The 21,637-nt window shown below is 46.5% G+C and overlaps 1 protein-coding gene across 2 annotated transcripts in view; it reads left to right on the top strand.

Annotated features, from left to right (window-relative positions):
- The first annotated feature begins 5,801 nt into the window (after positions 1–5,801).
- The window catches only part of LOC116958172 (oxygen-dependent coproporphyrinogen-III oxidase, mitochondrial), a 29,187-nt gene continuing 13,351 nt past the window's right edge, over positions 5,802–21,637 (top strand). For both annotated transcript variants that reach the window (XR_012940201.1, XM_076063457.1), the window contains exons 1-3: positions 5,802–5,949; positions 7,321–7,459; positions 18,639–19,157. Coding sequence is in view for 1 of the 2 variants with exons in the window: in XM_076063457.1 (XP_075919572.1) it covers positions 5,859–5,949; positions 7,321–7,459; positions 18,639–19,157 (749 nt within the window). In the remaining variant the exon portion in view is untranslated. The remainder of the gene's footprint in view (positions 5,950–7,320; positions 7,460–18,638; positions 19,158–21,637) is intronic.

Raw genomic sequence — 21,637 nt, 5'->3', positions numbered from 1 at the left:
CCATCACCATCACTACCACCGTCACTACCATCACCATCACTACCACCGTCACCGTCACGAACATCACTACCACCATCACTACCATCGTCACTATCACCATCACTACCACCATCACTACCATCGTCACCATCACTACCACCGTCACTACCATCACCATCACTACCACCGTCACCATCACGAACATCACTACCATCATCACCATCAATACCATCGTCACTACCATCACCATCACTACCACCATCACCATCACTACCATCGTCACCATCACTACCACCATCACTACCACCGTCACCATCACTAACATCGTCATCATCACCATCACTACCACCATCACTACCATCGTCACCATCACCATCACTACCACCATCACGTCATCACTACCATCGTCATCGTCACCATCACTACTACCATCACTACCACCATCACTACCACCATCACTACCACCATCACTACCATCACTACCATCACTACCACCATCACTACTACCATCACTACCACCATCACTACCACCATCACTACCACCATCACTACCATCACCACCATCACTACCACCATCGTCCCTACCACCATCGTCACTACCACCATCACTACCATCACTACCATCGTCACTACCATCGTCACCATCACTACCATCACTACCACCATCACTACCATCGTCACCATCACTACCACAATCACTACCACCATCACTACCATCACTACCACCATCACCATCACTACCACCATCACTACCACCATCACTACCACCATCACCATCACTACCATCGTCACTACCACCATCACTACCACCATCACCGCCATCATCACTACCACCATCACTACCACCATCACTACCATCACTACCACCATCACCATCACTACCACCATCACTACCACCATCACTACCATCATCACCATCACTACCATCGTCACTACCACCATCACTACCACCATCACTACCATCACCACCATCGTCACTACCACCATCGTCACTACCACCATCACTACCATCACTACCATCGTCACTACCATCGTCACCATCACTACCATCACTACCACCATCACTACCATCGTCACCATCACTACCACCATCACTACCACCATCACTACCATCACTACCACCATCACCATCACTACCACCATCACTACCACCATCACTACCACCATCACCATCACTACCATCGTCACTACCACCATCACTACCACCATCACCGCCATCATCACTACCACCATCACTACCATCATCACCATCACTACCATCGTCACTACCACCATCACTACCACCATCACTACCATCACCACCATCACTACCATCATCATCACTACCACCATCACTACCATCGTCACCGTCACTACCATCACTACCATCGTCAACATCACGAACATCACTACCATCATCACTACCATCACTACCACCATCACTACCATCACTACCATCATCACCATCACTACCACCATCACTACCACCATCACTACCACCATCACTACCATCACCACCATCACTACCATCATCATCATCACTACCACCATCACCATCACGTCATCACTACCATCACTACCATCATCATCACTACCATCGTCACCATCACGTCATCACTACCATCACCATCATCATCACTACCATCGTCACCATCACGTCATCACTACCATCACTATCACCATCACCATCGTCACCATCACGAACATCGTCACCATCACTACCATCACTACCATCGTCACCATCACTACCATCACCATCATCACCATCACTACCATCATCATCACTACCATCACTACCACCCCCATCGTCAGCATCACTATCACCATCACCATCATCACCATCACTACCATCATCATCACTACCATCACTACCACCCCCATCGTCACCATCACGTCATCACTACCATCACTACCATCGTCACCATCACGAACATCGTCACCATCACTATCACCATCACCACCATCGTAACCATCACGAACATCGTCACCATCACTACCATCACTACCATCGTCATCACTACCATCGTCATCACTACCATCGTCATCACTACCATCGTCATCACTACCATCACTACTACCATCACTATCACCATCACGACCGTCGTCACCATCACTACCATCACTACCACCCCCATTGTCACCATCACGTCATCACTACCATCACTATCACCATCACCACCATCGTCACCATCACTACCATCGTCACCATCACGTCATCACTACCATCACTACCATCGTCACCATCACTACCATCACTACCATCGTCACCATCACGAACATCGTCACCATCACTATCACCATCACTACCATCACTACCATCGTCATCACTACCATCACTACCATCACGTCATCACTACCATCGTCACCATCACGTCATCACTACCATCACTACCATCGTCACCATCGCGAACATCGTCACCATCACTACCATCACGAACATCACCATCACTACCATCGTCACCATCACGAACATCACCATCACTACCATCACTACCATCGTCACCATCACTACCATCGTCACCATCACGTCATCACTACCATCATCACCATCACTACCATCACCATCACGAACATCGTCACCATCACTACCATCGTTATCACTACCAACGTCATCATCACCATCACTACCATCACCATCACTACCACCCCCATCGTCACCATCACGTCATCACTACCATCACCATCACGAACATCGTCACCATCACTATCACCATCACTATCACCCCCATCGTCACCATCACGTCATCACTACCATCGTCACCATCACGTCATCACTACCATCACTACCATCGTCACCATCACGAACATCGTCACCATCACTACCATCGTCACCATCACGTCATCACTACCATCACGAACATCGTCACCATCACTATCACCATCACTACCATCACCATCACTACCATCACCATCACGACCATCACCATCACCACTATCACTACCATCACCACCATCACTACCATCACTACCATCACCACCATCACTACCATCACTACCACCACTACCATCACTACCACCATCACTACCACCATCACTACCATCACCACCATCACCATCACGACCATCACTACCATCACCACCATCACTACCATCACTACCATCACTTTCATCACCACCATCACTACCATCACCACCATCACTACCATCACCACCATCACTACCATCACCACCATCACTACCATCACCATCATCACACCGGGCGCCAACAGTACCCCCATCACCGCCATCACCGCCATCACCATCATCATCAGCGACGCCATCACCAGCATTAGTGGCCATTGTGGTGGTTTATTTTGATTGTGGTTATTGTGATATTGGTTGTGGTTGTGATATTGATTGTGGTTATTGTGCTGTTAATGGTTGTTGTGATTTGGTTGTGGATGTTGTTGTTATATTGGTTGTGGATGTTGTTGTGATATTGGTTGTGGATGTTGTGATATTGGTTGTGGTTGTTGTGATATTGGTTGTGGTTGTTGTTGTGATATTGGTTGTGGTTGTTGTGATTTGGTTATGGTTGTTGTGGTATTGGTTGTGGTTGTTGTGATATTGGTTTGTGGATGTTGTTGTGATATTGGTTGTGGATGTTGTTGTGATATTGGTTGTGGTTGTTGTGATATTGGTTGTGGTTGTTGTGATTGATTGTGGTTGTTGTTGTGATTGATTGTGGTTGTTGTGATATTGGTTGTGGTTGTTGTGCTGTTGATGGTTGTTGTGATTTGGTTGTGGTTGTTGTTGTGATTGATTGTGGTTGTTGTGATATTGGTTGTGGTTGTTGTGCTGTTGATGGTTGTTGTGATTTGGTTGTGGTTGTTGTTGTGATATTGGTTGTGGTTGTTGTGATATTGGTTGTGGATGTGGTTGTGATATTGGTTGTGGATGTTGTGATATTGGTTGTGGATGTTGTGATATTGGTTGTGGTTGTTGTTGTGATATTGATTGTGGTTGTTGTGATATTGGTTGTGGCTGTTGTGATATTGGTTGTGGTTGTTGTTGTGATATTGGTTGTGGATGTGGTTGTGATATTGGTTGTGGATGTTGTTGTGATATTGGTTGTGGATGTTGTGATATTGGTTGTGGTTGTTGTGATATTGGTTGTGGTTGTTGTTGTGATATTGGTTGTGGTTGTTGTGATTTGGTTATGGTTGTTGTGGTATTGGTTGTGGTTGTTGTGATATTGGTTGTGGATGTTGTTGTGATATTGGTTGTGGATGTTGTTGTGATATTGGTTGTGGTTGTTGTGATATTGGTTGTGGTTGTTGTGATTGATTGTGGTTGTTGTTGTGATTGATTGTGGTTGTTGTGATATTGGTTGTGGTTGTTGTGCTGTTGATGGTTGTTGTGATTTGGTTGTGGTTGTTGTTGTGATTGATTGTGGTTGTTGTGATATTGGTTGTGGTTGTTGTGCTGTTGATGGTTGTTGTGATTTGGTTGTGGTTGTTGTTGTGATATTGGTTGTGGTTGTTGTGATATTGGTTGTGGATGTGGTTGTGATATTGGTTGTGGATGTTGTGATATTGGTTGTGGATGTTGTGATATTGGTTGTGGTTGTTGTTGTGGATATTGATTGTGGTTGTTGTGATATTGGTTGTGGCTGTTGTGATATTGGTTGTGGTTGTTGTTGTGATATTGGTTGTGGATGTGGTTGTGATATTGGTTGTGGATGTTGTTGTGATATTGGTTGTGGATGTTGTTGTGATATTGGTTGTGGATGTTGTTGTGATATTGGTTGTGGATGTTGTTGTGATATTGGTTGTGGATGTTGTTGTGATATTGGTTGTGGTTGTGATATTGGTTGTGGATGTGGTTGTGATATTGGTTGTGGATGTTGTTGTGATATTGGTTGTGGATGTTGTTGTGATATTGGTTGTGGATGTTGTTGTGATATTGGTTGTTGTGATATTGGTTGTGGTTGTTGTTGTGATATTGGTTGTGGTTGTTGTGATATTGGTTGTGGTTGTTGTGATATTGGTTGTGGATGTTGTGATATTGGATGTTGTTGTGATATTGGTTGTGGATGTTGTTGTGATATTGGTTGTGGTTGTTGTGATATTGGTTGTGGTTGTTGTGATATTGGTTGTGAATGTTGTGATATTGGATGTTGTTGTGATATTGGTTGTGATGTTGTTGTGATATTGGTTGTGGTTGTGATATTGGTTGTGGTTGTGATATTGGTTGTGGTTGTTGTGATATTGGATGTTGTTGTGATATTGGTTGTGGTTGTTGTGATATTGGTTGTGGTTGTTGTGATATTGGTTGTGGTTGTTGTGATATTGGTTGTGGTTGTTGTGATATTGGTTGTGGTTGTGATTTAGTTGTGGTTGTTGTGATTTAGTTGTGGTTGTTGTGATATTGGTTGTGGATGTTGTGATATTGGTTGTGGATGTTGTGATATTGGTTGTGGATGTTGTGATATTGGTTGTGGATGTTGTTATATTAGTTGTGTTGTGATTTTGTTATTGTTCTTGTGGTTATTGTTGTGATATTGATTGTTGTTGTTGTGGTTGTTGTTGTTGTTGTGATATAGGTTATTGTTGTTGTGGGTATTGTTGTTGTGGTTATTGTTGTGATATTGATTGTTGTTGTTGTGGTTATTGGTGATATTGGTTATTGTTGTTGTGGGTATTGTTGTTGTGATATTGGTGTTGTGGTTGTGGTTGTTGTGGTTGTTGTTGTTGTGGTTATTGTTGTTTGGTTGTTGTTGTGTTATTGTTGTTGTTGTTGTGATATTGGTTGTTGTTATTATTGTTGTTGTGGTATTGGTTGTTGTTGTGGTATTGGTTGTTGTTGTGGTTATTGTTGTTGTGATATTGGTTGTTGTTGTTATTATTGTTGTTATTATTGTTGTTGTGGTTGTGGTTATTGTTGTTGTTGCTCTGGCAGGCCAGTACCCGTTTGTGGCGATGGGCGTGAGCTCGGTGATCCACCCACACAGCCCCCACGTGCCCACACTGCACTTCAACTACCGCTACTTTGAGATTCAGCAGCAACAAGGTGGGTGGGTGGGTGGGTGAGTGAGTGGGTGGGTGGGTGGGTGAGTGAGTGGGTGGGTGGGTGAGTGGGTGGGTGGGTGAGTGAGTGGGTGAGTGAGTGAGTGGGTGAGTGAGTGGGTGGGTGAGTGGGTGGGTGGGTGGGTTGGTTGGTGAGTGGGTGGGTTGGTGAGTGGGTGGGTGAGTGGGTGGGTGAGTGGATGAGTGGGTGGGTGGGTGAGTGGGTGGGTGGGTTGGGGTGGGTTGGTGAGTGGGTGGGTGGGTTGGTGAGTGGGTGGGTTGGTGAGTGGGTGGGTGGGTGGTTGGGTGGGTGGGTGGGTTGGTTGGTGAGTGAGTGGGTGGGTTGGTGAGTGAGTGGGTGGGTGGTTGGGTGAGTGGGTAAGTGGGTGAGTGGGTTGGTGAGTAGGTGGGTGGGTTGGTGAGTGGGTGGGTGGGTTGGTGAGTGAGTGGGTGGGTGGGTGGGTGGGTTGGTGAGTGAGTGGGTTGGTGAGTGAGTGGGTGGGTGGGTGAGTGGATGGGTGAGTGGGTGGGTGGGTTGGTGAGTGGGTGAGTGAGTGGGTGGGTGGGTGAGTGGGTGGGTGGGTGAGTGGGTGGGTGGGTGAGTGGGTGGGTGAGTGGGTGGGTGAGTGGGTGGGTGGGTGGGTGAGTGGGTGGGTGGGTGAGTGGGTGGGTGGGTGAGTGGGTGGGTGGGTGAGTGGGTGAGTGGGTGGGTGGGTGGGTGAGTGGGTGAGTGGGTGGGTGGGTGGGTGGGTTGGTGGGTTGGTGGGTGGGTTGGTTGGTGAGTGAGTGGGTGAGTAGGTGGGTGGGTTGGTGAGTGAGTGGGTGGATGGGTGGGTGGGTGGGTGAGTGGGTAGGTGGGTTGGTGAGTGGGTGGGTGGGTTGGTGAGTGGGTGGGTGGGTTGGTGAGTGAGTGGGTGGGTTGGTGAGTGGGTGGGTGAGTGAGTGGGTGGGTGAGTGGGTGGGTGGGTTGGTGAGTGGGTGGGTGGGTTGGTGAGTGGGTGGGTGGGTGGGTTGGTGGGTGGGTGGGTGGGTGGGTTGGTGAGTGGGTGGGTTGGTGAGTGGGTGGGTTGGTGAGTGGGTGGGTTGGTGAGTGGGTGGGTTGGTGAGTGAGTGGGTGGGTGGGTTGGTGAGTGAGTGGAGAGGTGGGCGCTCAGAGAGAGTTGTGGTTGTATGGTTGTGGTTGTTGTATGGTTGTGGTTGTGGTGATGGTTGTGGTGGTGGTTGTGTTGTGGTGATGGTTGTTGTATGGTTGTGGTTGTTGTATGGTTGTGTTGTGGTGATGGTTGTTGTATGGTTGTGGCTGTGGTGATGGTTGTTGTATGGTTGTTGTATGGTTGTGGTGATGGTTGTGGTTGTTGTATGGTTGTGGTTGTAGGCGGCACGGTGTGGTGGTTTGGTGGTGGTACCGACATGACTCCGAGTTTCCTGGTGGAGGAGGACGTCACCCACTTCCACGGCACCCTACAGGCGGCACTCACAGCCTTCCCTGGCCTCTACCGCCACTACAAGAAGTGGTGACGCCTACAGTCACTCACTACAGACACTCACTACACCTACAGCCACTCACTACACCTACAGACACTCACTACAGACACTCACTACACCTACAGACACTCACTACACCTACAGCCACTCACTACACCTACAGACACTCACTACACCTACAGTCACTCACTACACCTACAGACACTCACTACAGACACTCACTACACCTACAGACACTCACTACAGACACTCACTACATCTACAGACACTCACTACACCTACAGTCACTCACTACAGTCACTCACTACACCTACAGACACTCACTACACCTACAGACACTCACTACAGACACTCACTACACCTACAGACACTCACTACAGACACTCACTACACCTACAGACACTCACTACACCTACAGTCACTCACTACAGACACTCACTACACCTACAGACACTCACTACACCTACAGACACTCACTACAGACACTCACTACACCTACAGACACTCACTACAGACACTCACTACACCTACAGACACTCACTACACCTACAGTCACTCACTACACCTACAGACACTACACCTACAGACACTCACTACACCTACAGACACTCACTACACCTACAGACACTCACTACAGACACTCACTACATCTACAGACACTCACTACACCTACAGTCACTCACTACAGACACTCACTACACCTACAGACACTCACTACACCTACAGTCACTCACTACAGACACTCACTACACCTACAGACACTCACTACACCTACAGTCACTCACTACAGCCACTCACTACACCTACAGTCACTCACTACACCTACAGACACTCACTACACCTACAGACACTCACTACACCTACAGACACTCACTACACCTACAGTCACTCACTACAGACACTCACTACACCTACAGACACTCACTACACCTACAGACACTCACTACAGACACTCACTACATCTACAGACACTCACTACACCTACAGTCACTCACTACAGTCACTCACTACACCTACAGACACTCACTACACCTACAGACACTCACTACACCTACAGACACTCACTACAGTCACTCACTACACCTACAGACACTCACTACACCTACAGACACTCACTACAGACACTCACTACACCTACAGACACTCACTACACCTACAGACACTCACTACACCTACAGACACTCACTACACCTACAGACACTCACTACAGACACTCACTACACCTACAGTCACTCACTACAGACACTCACTACACCTACAGACACTCACTACACCTACAGACACTCACTACACCTACAGACACTCACTACAGTCACTCACTACACCTACAGACACTCACTACACCTACAGACACTCACTACACCTACAGACACTCACTACAGTCACTCACTACACCTACAGACACTCACTACACCTACAGACACTCACTACACCTACAGACACTCACTACACCTACAGCCACTCACTGCACCTACAGACACTCACTACACCTACAGACACTCACTACAGACACTCACTACACCTACAGACACTCACTACACCTACAGACACTCACTACAGACACTCACTACACCTACAGTCACTCACTACACCTACAGACACTCACTACACCTACAGCCACTCACTGCACCTACAGACACTCACTACACCTACAGACACTCACTACAGACACTCACTACACCTACAGACACTCACTACACCTACAGACACTCACTACAGACACTCACTACACCTACAGTCACTCACTACACCTACAGACACTCACTACAGACACTCACTACACCTACAGACACTCACTACACCTACAGTCACTCACTACACCTACAGCCACTCACTGCACCTACAGCCACTCACTACACCTACAGACACTCACTACAGACACTCACTACACCTACAGACACTCACTACACCTACAGACACTCACTACACCTACAGACACTCACTACAGACACTCACTACACCTACAGACACTCACTACACCTACAGACACTCACTACAGACACTCACTACACCTACAGTCACTCACTACACCTACAGTCACTCACTACACCTACAGACACTCACTACAGACACTCACTACACCTACAGACACTCACTACACCTACAGACACTCACTACACCTACAGACACTCACTACAGACACTCACTACACCTACAGTCACTCACTACATCTACAGTCACTCACTACACCTACAGACACTCACTACAGACACTCACTACACCTACAGACACTCACTACACCTACAGACACTCACTACACCTACAGACACTCACTACACCTACAGACACTCACTACAGACACTCACTACACCTACAGTCACTCACTACACCTACAGACACTCACTACACCTACAGACACTCACTACAGACACTCACTACACCTACAGACACTCACTACACCTACAGTCACTCACTACACCTACAGACACTCACTACAGACACTCTCTACACCTACAGACACTCACTACACCTACAGTCACTCACTACACCTACAGACACTCACTACACCTACAGACACTCACTACACCTACAGTCACTCACTACAGACACTCACTACACCTACAGTCACTCACTACACCTACAGACACTCACTACACCTACAGACACTCACTACACCTACAGACACTCACTACAGACACTCACTACACCTACAGTCACTCACTACACCTACAGACACTCACTACACCTACAGACACTCACTACACCTACAGTCACTCACTACAGCCACTCACTACACCTACAGACACTCACTACACCTACAGTCACTCACTACACCTACAGACACTCACTACAGTCACTCACTACACCTACAGACACTCACTACACCTACAGACACTCACTACACCTACAGACACTCACTACACCTACAGTCACTCACTACAGCCACTCACTACACCTACAGACACTCACTACAGCCACTCACTACACCTACAGACACTCACTACACCTACAGACACTCACTACACCTACAGACACTCACTACAGACACTCACTACATCTACAGACACTCACTACACCTACAGTCACTCACTACAGACACTCACTACACCTACAGACACTCACTACACCTACAGTCACTCACTACAGACACTCACTACACCTACAGACACTCACTACACCTACAGTCACTCACTACAGCCACTCACTACACCTACAGTCACTCACTACACCTACAGACACTCACTACACCTACAGACACTCACTACACCTACAGACACTCACTACACCTACAGTCACTCACTACAGACACTCACTACACCTACAGACACTCACTACACCTACAGACACTCACTACACCTACAGACACTCACTACAGTCACTCACTACACCTACAGACACTCACTACACCTACAGACACTCACTACACCTACAGACACTCACTACAGTCACTCACTACACCTACAGACACTCACTACACCTACAGACACTCACTACACCTACAGACACTCACTACACCTACAGCCACTCACTGCACCTACAGACACTCACTACACCTACAGACACTCACTACAGACACTCACTACACCTACAGACACTCACTACACCTACAGTCACTCACTATACCTACAGACACTCACTACAGACACTCACTACACCTACAGACACTCACTACACCTACAGACACTCACTACACCTACAGACACTCACTACACCTACAGCCACTCACTGCACCTACAGACACTCACTACACCTACAGTCACTCACTACAGACACTCACTACACCTACAGACACTCACTACACCTACAGACACTCACTACAGACACTCACTACACCTACAGTCACTCACTACACCTACAGACACTCACTACACCTACAGCCACTCACTGCACCTACAGACACTCACTACACCTACAGACACTCACTACAGACACTCACTACACCTACAGACACTCACTACACCTACAGACACTCACTACAGACACTCACTACACCTACAGTCACTCACTACACCTACAGACACTCACTACAGACACTCACTACACCTACAGACACTCACTACACCTACAGACACTCACTACAGACACTCACTACACCTACAGACACTCACTACACCTACAGTCACTCACTACACCTACAGCCACTCACTGCACCTACAGCCACTCACTACACCTACAGACACTCACTACAGACACTCACTACACCTACAGACACTCACTACACCTACAGACACTCACTACACCTACAGACACTCACTACAGACACTCACTACACCTACAGACACTCACTACACCTACAGACACTCACTACAGACACTCACTACACCTACAGTCACTCACTACACCTACAGTCACTCACTACACCTACAGACACTCACTACAGACACTCACTACACCTACAGACACTCACTACACCTACAGACACTCACTACACCTACAGACACTCACTACAGACACTCACTACACCTACAGTCACTCACTACATCTACAGTCACTCACTACACCTACAGACACTCACTACAGACACTCACTACACCTACAGACACTCACTACACCTACAGACACTCACTACACCTACAGACACTCACTACAGACACTCACTACACCTACAGTCACTCACTACACCTACAGACACTCACTACACCTACAGACACTCACTACAGACACTCACTACACCTACAGACACTCACTACACCTACAGTCACTCACTACACCTACAGACACTCACTACAGACACTCTCTACACCTACAGACACTCACTACACCTACAGTCACTCACTACACCTACAGACACTCACTACACCTACAGACACTCACTACACCTACAGTCACTCACTACAGACACTCACTACACCTACAGTCACTCACTACACCTACAGACACTCACTACACCTACAGACACTCACTACACCTACAGACACTCACTACAGACACTCACTACACCTACAGTCACTCACTACACCTACAGACACTCACTACACCTACAGACACTCACTACACCTACAGTCACTCACTACAGCCACTCACTACACCTACAGACACTCACTACACCTACAGTCACTCACTACACCTACAGACACTCACTACAGTCACTCACTACACCTACAGACACTCACTACACCTACAGACACTCACTACACCTACAGACACTCACTACACCTACAGTCACTCACTACAGCCACTCACTACACCTACAGACACTCACTACAGCCACTCACTACACCTACAGACACTCACTACACCTACAGACACTCACTACACCTACAGACACTCACTACACCTACAGCCACTCACTGCACCTACAGACACTCACTACACCTACAGACACTCACTACAGACACTCACTACACCTACAGTCACTCACTACACCTACAGACACTCACTACACCTACAGCCACTCACTGCACCTACAGACACTCACTACACCTACAGACACTCACTACAGACACTCACTACACCTACAGACACTCACTACACCTACAGACACTCACTACAGACACTCACTACACCTACAGTCACTCACTACACCTACAGACACTCACTACACCTACAGACACTCACTACAGACACTCACTACACCTACAGACACTCACTACAGACACTCACTACACCTACAGACACTCACTACACCTACAGACACTCACTACACCTACAGACACTCACTACAGACACTCACTACACCTACAGTCACTCACTACACCTACAGTCACTCACTACACCTACAGACACTCACTACAGACACTCACTACACCTACAGACACTCACTACAGACACTCACTACACCTACAGTCACTCACTACACCTACAGACACTCACTACACCTACAGACACTCACTACAGACACTCACTACACCTACAGGCACTCACTACACCTACAGTCACTCACTACACCTACAGACACTCACTACAGACACTCACTACACCTACAGACACTCACTACACCTACAGTCACTCACTACACCTACAGACACTCACTACAGACACTCACTACACCTACAGACACTCACTACACCTACAGTCACTCACTACACCTACAGACACTCACTACAGACACTCACTACACCTACAGACACTCACTACACCTACAGTCACTCACTACACCTACAGACACTCACTACACCTACAGACACTCACTACAGACACTCACTACACCTACAGTCACTCACTACACCTACAGACACTCACTACACCTACAGACACTCACTACACCTACAGTCACTCACTACAGCCACTCACTACACCTACAGACACTCACTACACCTACAGTCACTCACTACACCTACAGACACTCACTACAGTCACTCACTACACCTACAGACACTCACTACACCTACAGACACTCACTACACCTACAGACACTCACTACACCTACAGTCACTCACTACAGCCACTCACTACACCTACAGACACTCACTACACCTACAGTCACTCACTACACCTACAGACACTCACTACACCTACAGACACTCACTACAGACACTCACTACACCTACAGTCACTCACTACACCTACAGACACTCACTACACCTACAGACACTCACTACACCTACAGTCACTCACTACAGCCACTCACTACACCTACAGACACTCACTACACCTACAGTCACTCACTACACCTACAGACACTCACTACAGTCACTCACTACACCTACAGACACTCACTACACCTACAGACACTCACTACACCTACAGACACTCACTACACCTACAGTCACTCACTACAGCCACTCACTACACCTACAGACACTCACTACACCTACAGACACTCACTACACCTACAGACACTCACTACACCTACAGACACTCACTACACCTACAGTCACTCACTACAGCCACTCACTACACCTACAGACACTCACTACACCTACAGACACTCACTACACCTACAGACACTCACTACACCTACAGACACTCACTACACCTACAGTCACTCACTACAGCCACTCACTACACCTACAGACACTCACTACACCTACAGACACTCACTACACCTACAGACACTCACTACACCTACAGACACTCACTACACCTACAGACACTCACTACACCTACAGTCACTCACTACAGACACTCACTACACCTACAGACACTCACTACACCTACAGACACTCACTACACCTACAGACACTCACTACACCTACAGACACTCACTACACCTACAGACACTCACTACACCTACAGTCACTCACTACAGCCACTCACTACACCTACAGACACTCACTACACCTACAGACACTCACTACACCTACAGACACTCACTACACCTACAGACACTCACTACAGACACTCACTACACCTACAGACACTCACTACACCTACAGTCACTCACTACAGCCACTCACTACACCTACAGACACTCACTACACCTACAGACACTCACTACACCTACAGACACTCACTACACCTACAGACACTCACTACACCTACAGTCACTCACTACAGACACTCACTACACCTACAGACACTCACTACACCTACAGTCACTCACTACAGCCACTCACTACACCTACAGACACTCACTACACCTACAGACACTCACTACACCTACAGACACTCACTACACCTACAGACACTCACTACACCTACAGTCACTCACTACAGACACTCACTACACCTACAGCCACTCACTACACCTACAGACACTCACTACACCTACAGACACTCACTACACCTACAGACACTCACTACACCTACAGACACTCACTACACCTACAGTCACTCACTACACCTACAGACACTCACTACACCTACAGACACTCACTACAGACACTCACTACACATACAGACACTCACTACACCTACAGACACTCACTACACCTACAGACACTCACTACAGTCACTCACTACAGACACTCACTACACCTACAGACACTCACTACACCTACAGACACTCACTACAGACACTCACTACACCTACAGACACTCACTACACCTACAGACACTCACTACACCTACAGACACTCACTACACCTACAGACACTCACTACACCTACAGACACTCACTACAGCCACTCACTACACCTACAGACACTCACTACACCTACAGACACTCACTACACCTACAGACACTCACTACACCTACAGACACTCACTACACCTACAGACACTCACTACACCTACAGTCACTCACTACACCTACAGACACTCACTACACCTACAGACACTCACTACACCTACAGACACTCACTACACCTACAGACACTCACTACACCTACAGACACTCACTACAGCCACTCACTACACCTACAGTCACTCACTACACCTACAGACACTCACTACACCTACAGTCACTCACTACACCTACAGACACTCACTACACTACAGTCACTCACTACACCTACAGACACTCACTACAGACACTCACTACACCTACAGACACTCACTACACCTACAGACACTCACTACACTACAGTCACTCACTACACCTACAGACACTCACTACACCTACAGTCACTCACTACACCTACAGACACTCACTACAGACACTCACTACACCTACAGACACTCACTACACCTACAGACACTCACTACACTACAGTCACTCACTACACCTACAGACACTCACTACACCTACAGTCACTCACTACACCTACAGACACTCACTACAGACACTCACTACACCTACAGACACTCACTACAGCCACTCACTACACCTACAGACACTCACTACACCTACAGTCACTCACTACACCTACAGACACTCACTACAGACACTCACTACACCTACAGACACTCACTACACCTACAGACACTCACTACAGCCACTCACTACACCTACAGACACTCACTACAGACACTCACTACACCTACAGTCACTCACTACACCTACAGACACTCACTACAGTCACTCACTACACCTACAGACACTCACTACACCTACAGACACTCACTACACCTACAGACACTCACTACACCTACAGACACTCACTATACCTACAGACACTCACTACACCTACAGACACTCACTACACCTACAGACACTCACTACACCTACAGACACTCACTACAGACACTCACTACACCTACAGACACTCACTACACCTACAGACACTCACTACACCTACAGACACTCACTACACCTACAGACACTCACTACACCTACAGTCACTCACTACAGTCACTCACTACACCTACAGACACTCACTACACCTACAGTCACTCACTACACCTACAGACACTCACTACACCTACAGTCACTCACTACAGTCACTCACTACACCTACAGACACTCACTACACCTACAGACACTCACTACACCTACAGTCACTCACTACACCTACAGACACTCACTACACCTACAGACACTCACTATACCTACAGACACTCACTACACCTACAGACACTCACTACACCTACAGACACTCACTACAGACACTCACTACACCTACAGACACTCACTACACCTACAGACACTCACTACACCTACAGACACTCACTATACCTACAGACACTCACTACACCTACAGACACTCACTACACCTACAGACACTCACTATACCTACAGACACTCACTACACCTACAGACACTCACTACACCTACAGACACTCACTACAGTCACTCACTACACCTACAGACACTCACTACAGACACTCACTACACCTACAGACACTCACTATACCTACAGACACTCACTACACCTACAGACACTCACTACACCTACAGACACTCACTACACCTACAGACACTCACTACAGACACTCACTACACCTACAGACACTCACTACACCTACAGACACTCACTACACCTACAGTCACTCACTACAGACACTCACTACACCTACAGACACTCACTACACCTACAGACACTCACTACACCTATAGTCACTCACTACACCTACAGACACTCACTACACCTACAGACACTCACTACACCTACAGACACTCACTACACCTACAGCCACTCACTGCACCTACAGACACTCACTACACCTACAGACACTCACTACACCTACAGACACTCACTACACCTACAGACACTCACTACACCTACAGACACTCACTACACCTACAGTCACTCACTACACCTACAGACACTCACTACACCTACAGACACTCACTACACCTACAGTCACTCACTACAGTCACTCACTACACCTACAGTCACTCACTACACCTACAGACACTCACTACAGCCACTCACTACACCTACAGACACTCACTACACCTACAGACACTCACTACACCTACAGACACTCACTACAGACACTCACTACACCTACAGACACTCACTATAGACACTCACTACACCTACAGACACTCACTACACCTACAGACACTCACTACACCTACAGACACTCACTACACCTACAGACACTCACTACACCTACAGACACTCACTACAGACACTCACTACACCTACAGACACTCACTACACCTACAGACACTCACTACAGACACTCACTACACCTACAGACACTCACTACACCTACAGTCACTCACTACACCTACAGACACTCACTACACCTACAGTCACTCACTACACCTACAGACACTCACTACAGTCACTCACTACACCTACAGTCACTCACTACACCTACAGTCACTCACTACACCTACAGTCACTCACTACACCTACAGTCACTCACTACACCTACAGACACTCACTACAGACACTCACTACACCTACAGACACTCACTACAGACACTCACTACACCTACAGACACTCACTACACCTACAGTCACTCACTACACCTCCTCACTCCCTCCGGACCACCCTCCTCACCACCACCACCTCCTCACCACCTCCTCACCACCTCCTCACCACCCTCACCACCCTCACCTCCTCACCCTCACCAGGTGTGACGACTACTTCTCCCTGCCTCACCCCCTCCTCACCACCTCCTCACCACCCTCACCCCCTCCTCCTCACCCTCACCAGGTGTGACGACTACTTCTCCCTGCCTCACCCCCTCCTCACCACCCTCACCACCTCCTCACCACCCTCCTCACCACCTCCTCACCACCACCCTCACCACCACCCTCACCCTCACCAGGTGTGACGACTACTTCTCCCTGCCTCACCTCCTCCTCACCTCCTCACCTCCTCACCTCCTCACCACCTCCTCACCAGGTGTGACGACTACTTCTCCCTGCCTCACCTCCTCCTCACCTCCTCACCACCACCCTCACCACCTCCTCACCAGGTGTGACGACTACTTCTCCCTGCCTCACCACCCTCCTCACCACCTCCTCACCCTCACCAGGTGTGACGACTACTTCTCCCTGCCTCACCACCCTCCTCACCACCTCCTCACCACCTCCTCACCAGGTGTGACGACTACTTCTCCCTGCCTCACCGTGGCGGCGAGCGCCGCGGCGTCGGCGGAATCTTCTTCGACGACCTCACCTCACCCTCGGCCGCTCACCACCCGCTCACCTCGCCCTCGGCCGCTCACCACCCGCTCACCTCGCCCTCGGCCGCTCACCCCCCGCTCACCTCGGCAACGCCCTCGGCTCACCACCCGCTCACCTCGCCCTCGGCAATGCCGTCGGCTCAACCCGCGCTCAACTCGCCCTCCGGTGGCGAGGGTGGCGAGGGTGGTGGTGGAAGTGGTGGTGGTGGTGAGGGTGGTGAGGGTGGTGGTGGTGGTGGTGGTGGTGAGGGTGGTGGTGGTGAGGGTGGTGGTGAGGGTGAGGGTGGTGGTGGTGAGGACCCCGAGGGAGCGTTTGCGGTGGTGCGAGCGTGTGGGCGAGCCGTGCTGCCCTCCTACCTGCCCGTGGTGGAGCGACGTCGCCACGGCAACCACGACGGGGCCCAGCGGCGCTGGCAACAGCTGCGGCGGGGACGGTGAGTACTATAGTACTATAGTACTGGTACTATAGTACTATAGTACTAGTACTATAGTACTATACTACGTCGCCACGGCAACCACGACGGGGCCCAGCGGCGCTGGCAACAGCTGCGGCGGGGACGGTGAGTACTATAGTACTACTATAGTACTGGTACTATAGTACTATAGTACTAGTACTATAGTACTAGTACTATAGTACTATACTACGTCGCCACGGCAACCACGACGGGGCCCAGCGGCGCTGGCAACAGCTGCGGCGGGGACGGTGAGTACTATAGTACTATTATAGTACTGGTACTATAGTACTATAGTACTGGTACTATAGTACTATAGTAGTACTACTATAGTACTGGTACTATAGTACTAGTACTATACTACGTCGCCACGGCAACCACGACGGGGCCCAGCGGCGCTGGCAACAGCTGCGGCGGGGACGGTGAGTACTATAGTACTATTATAGTACTGGTACTATAGTACTATAGTAGTAGTACTATAGTACTATAGTACCGGTACTATAGTACTATAGTACTGGTACTATAGTACTATAGTAGTAGTGTAACACGACGGGGCCCAGCGGCGCTGGCACCAGCTACGGCGGGGACGGTGAGCCCCTAACACCGCTGATACTATAGTAGTAGTACTAGTACTATAGTAATAGTACTAGTAATAGTAGTAGTACTAGTAGTAGTACTATAGTACTATTACAGTACTAGTACTATAGTACTAGTACTGTAATAGTAGTAGTAGTAATAGTACTAGTACTGTAGTACTAGTACTACTACTATAGTACTAGTATAGTAATAGTACTAGTAGTAATAGTAGTACTAGTACTATAGTACTAGTACTATAGTAGTACTATAGTAGTATAGTACTATAGTAGTACTATAGTAGTATAGTGCTATAGTAGTACTACTATAGTAGTATAGTGCTACTATAGTAGTACTATACTACTATAGTAATACTATACTACTATAGTAGTAGTACTATAGTGCTACTATACTACTGCTATAGTAGTATACTATACACTACTAATATTACTATAGTAGTAGTAGTATACTATACACTACTAATATTACTATAGTAGTAGTAGTATACTATACACTACTAATATTACTATAGTAGTAGTAGTGTACTATACACTACAAATATTACTATAGTAGTAGTATACTATACACTACTAATATTACTATAGTAGTAGTAGAAAACTATACCCTACTAATATTACTATAGTAGTAGTATACTATACACTACTAATATTACTATAGTAGTAGTATATACTATACACTACTAATATTACTATAGTAGTAGTATACTATACACTACTAATATTACTATAGTAGTAGTAGTATACTATACACTACTAATATTACTATAGTAGTAGTATACTATACACTACTAATATTACTATAGTAGTAGTATACTATACACTACTAATATTACTATAGTAGTAGTAGTATACTATACCCTACTAATATTACTATAGTAGTAGTATACTATATACTACTAATATTACTATAGTAGTAGTAGTATACTATACACTACTAATATTACTATAGTAGTAGTATACTATATACTACTAATATTACTATAGTAGTAGTAGTATACTATACACTACTAATATTACTATAGTAGTAGTAGTATACTATATACTACTAATATTACTATAGTAGTATATACTATACACTACTAATATTACTATAGTAGTAGTATACTATACACTACTAATATTACTATAGTAGTAGTATACTATACACTACTAATATTACTATAGTAGTAGTAGTATACTATACACTACTAATATTACTATAGTAGTAGTAGTATACTATACACTACTAATATTACTATAGTAGTAGTGTACTATACACTACTAATATTACTATAGTAGTAGTAGTATACTATACACTACTAATATTACTATAGTAGTAGTAGTATACTATACACTACTAATATTACTATAGTAGTAGTAGTATACTATACACTACTAATATCACTATAGTAGTATATACTATACACTACTAATATTACTATAGTAGTATATACTATACACTACTAATATTGCTATAGTAGTAGTGTACTATACACTACAAATATTACTATAGTAGTAGTATACTATACACTACTAATATTACTATAGTAGTAATAGTATACTATATACTACTAATATTACTATAGTAGTAGTATACTATATACTACTAATATTACTATAGTAGTAGTATACTATACACTACTAATATTACTATAGTAGTAGTATACTATACACTACTAATATTACTATAGTAGTAGTAATATACTATATACTACTAATATTACTATAGTAGTAGTATACTATACACTACTAATATTACTATAGTAGTATATACTATACACTACTAATATTGCTATAGTAGTAGTGTACTATACACTACAAATATTACTATAGTAGTAGTATAATATACACCACTAATATTACTATAGTAGTAGTAGTATACTATACACT

This window comes from Petromyzon marinus, unplaced genomic scaffold, assembly GCF_048934315.1.
Source record: "Petromyzon marinus isolate PM22_M1 ecotype Great Lakes invasive population unplaced genomic scaffold, UKy_Petmar_22M1.pri1.0 PM_Scaffold_125, whole genome shotgun sequence".
NCBI lineage: Eukaryota > Metazoa > Chordata > Hyperoartia > Petromyzontiformes > Petromyzontidae > Petromyzon > Petromyzon marinus.
This window is presented reverse-complemented; position numbering and strand designations above follow the sequence as displayed.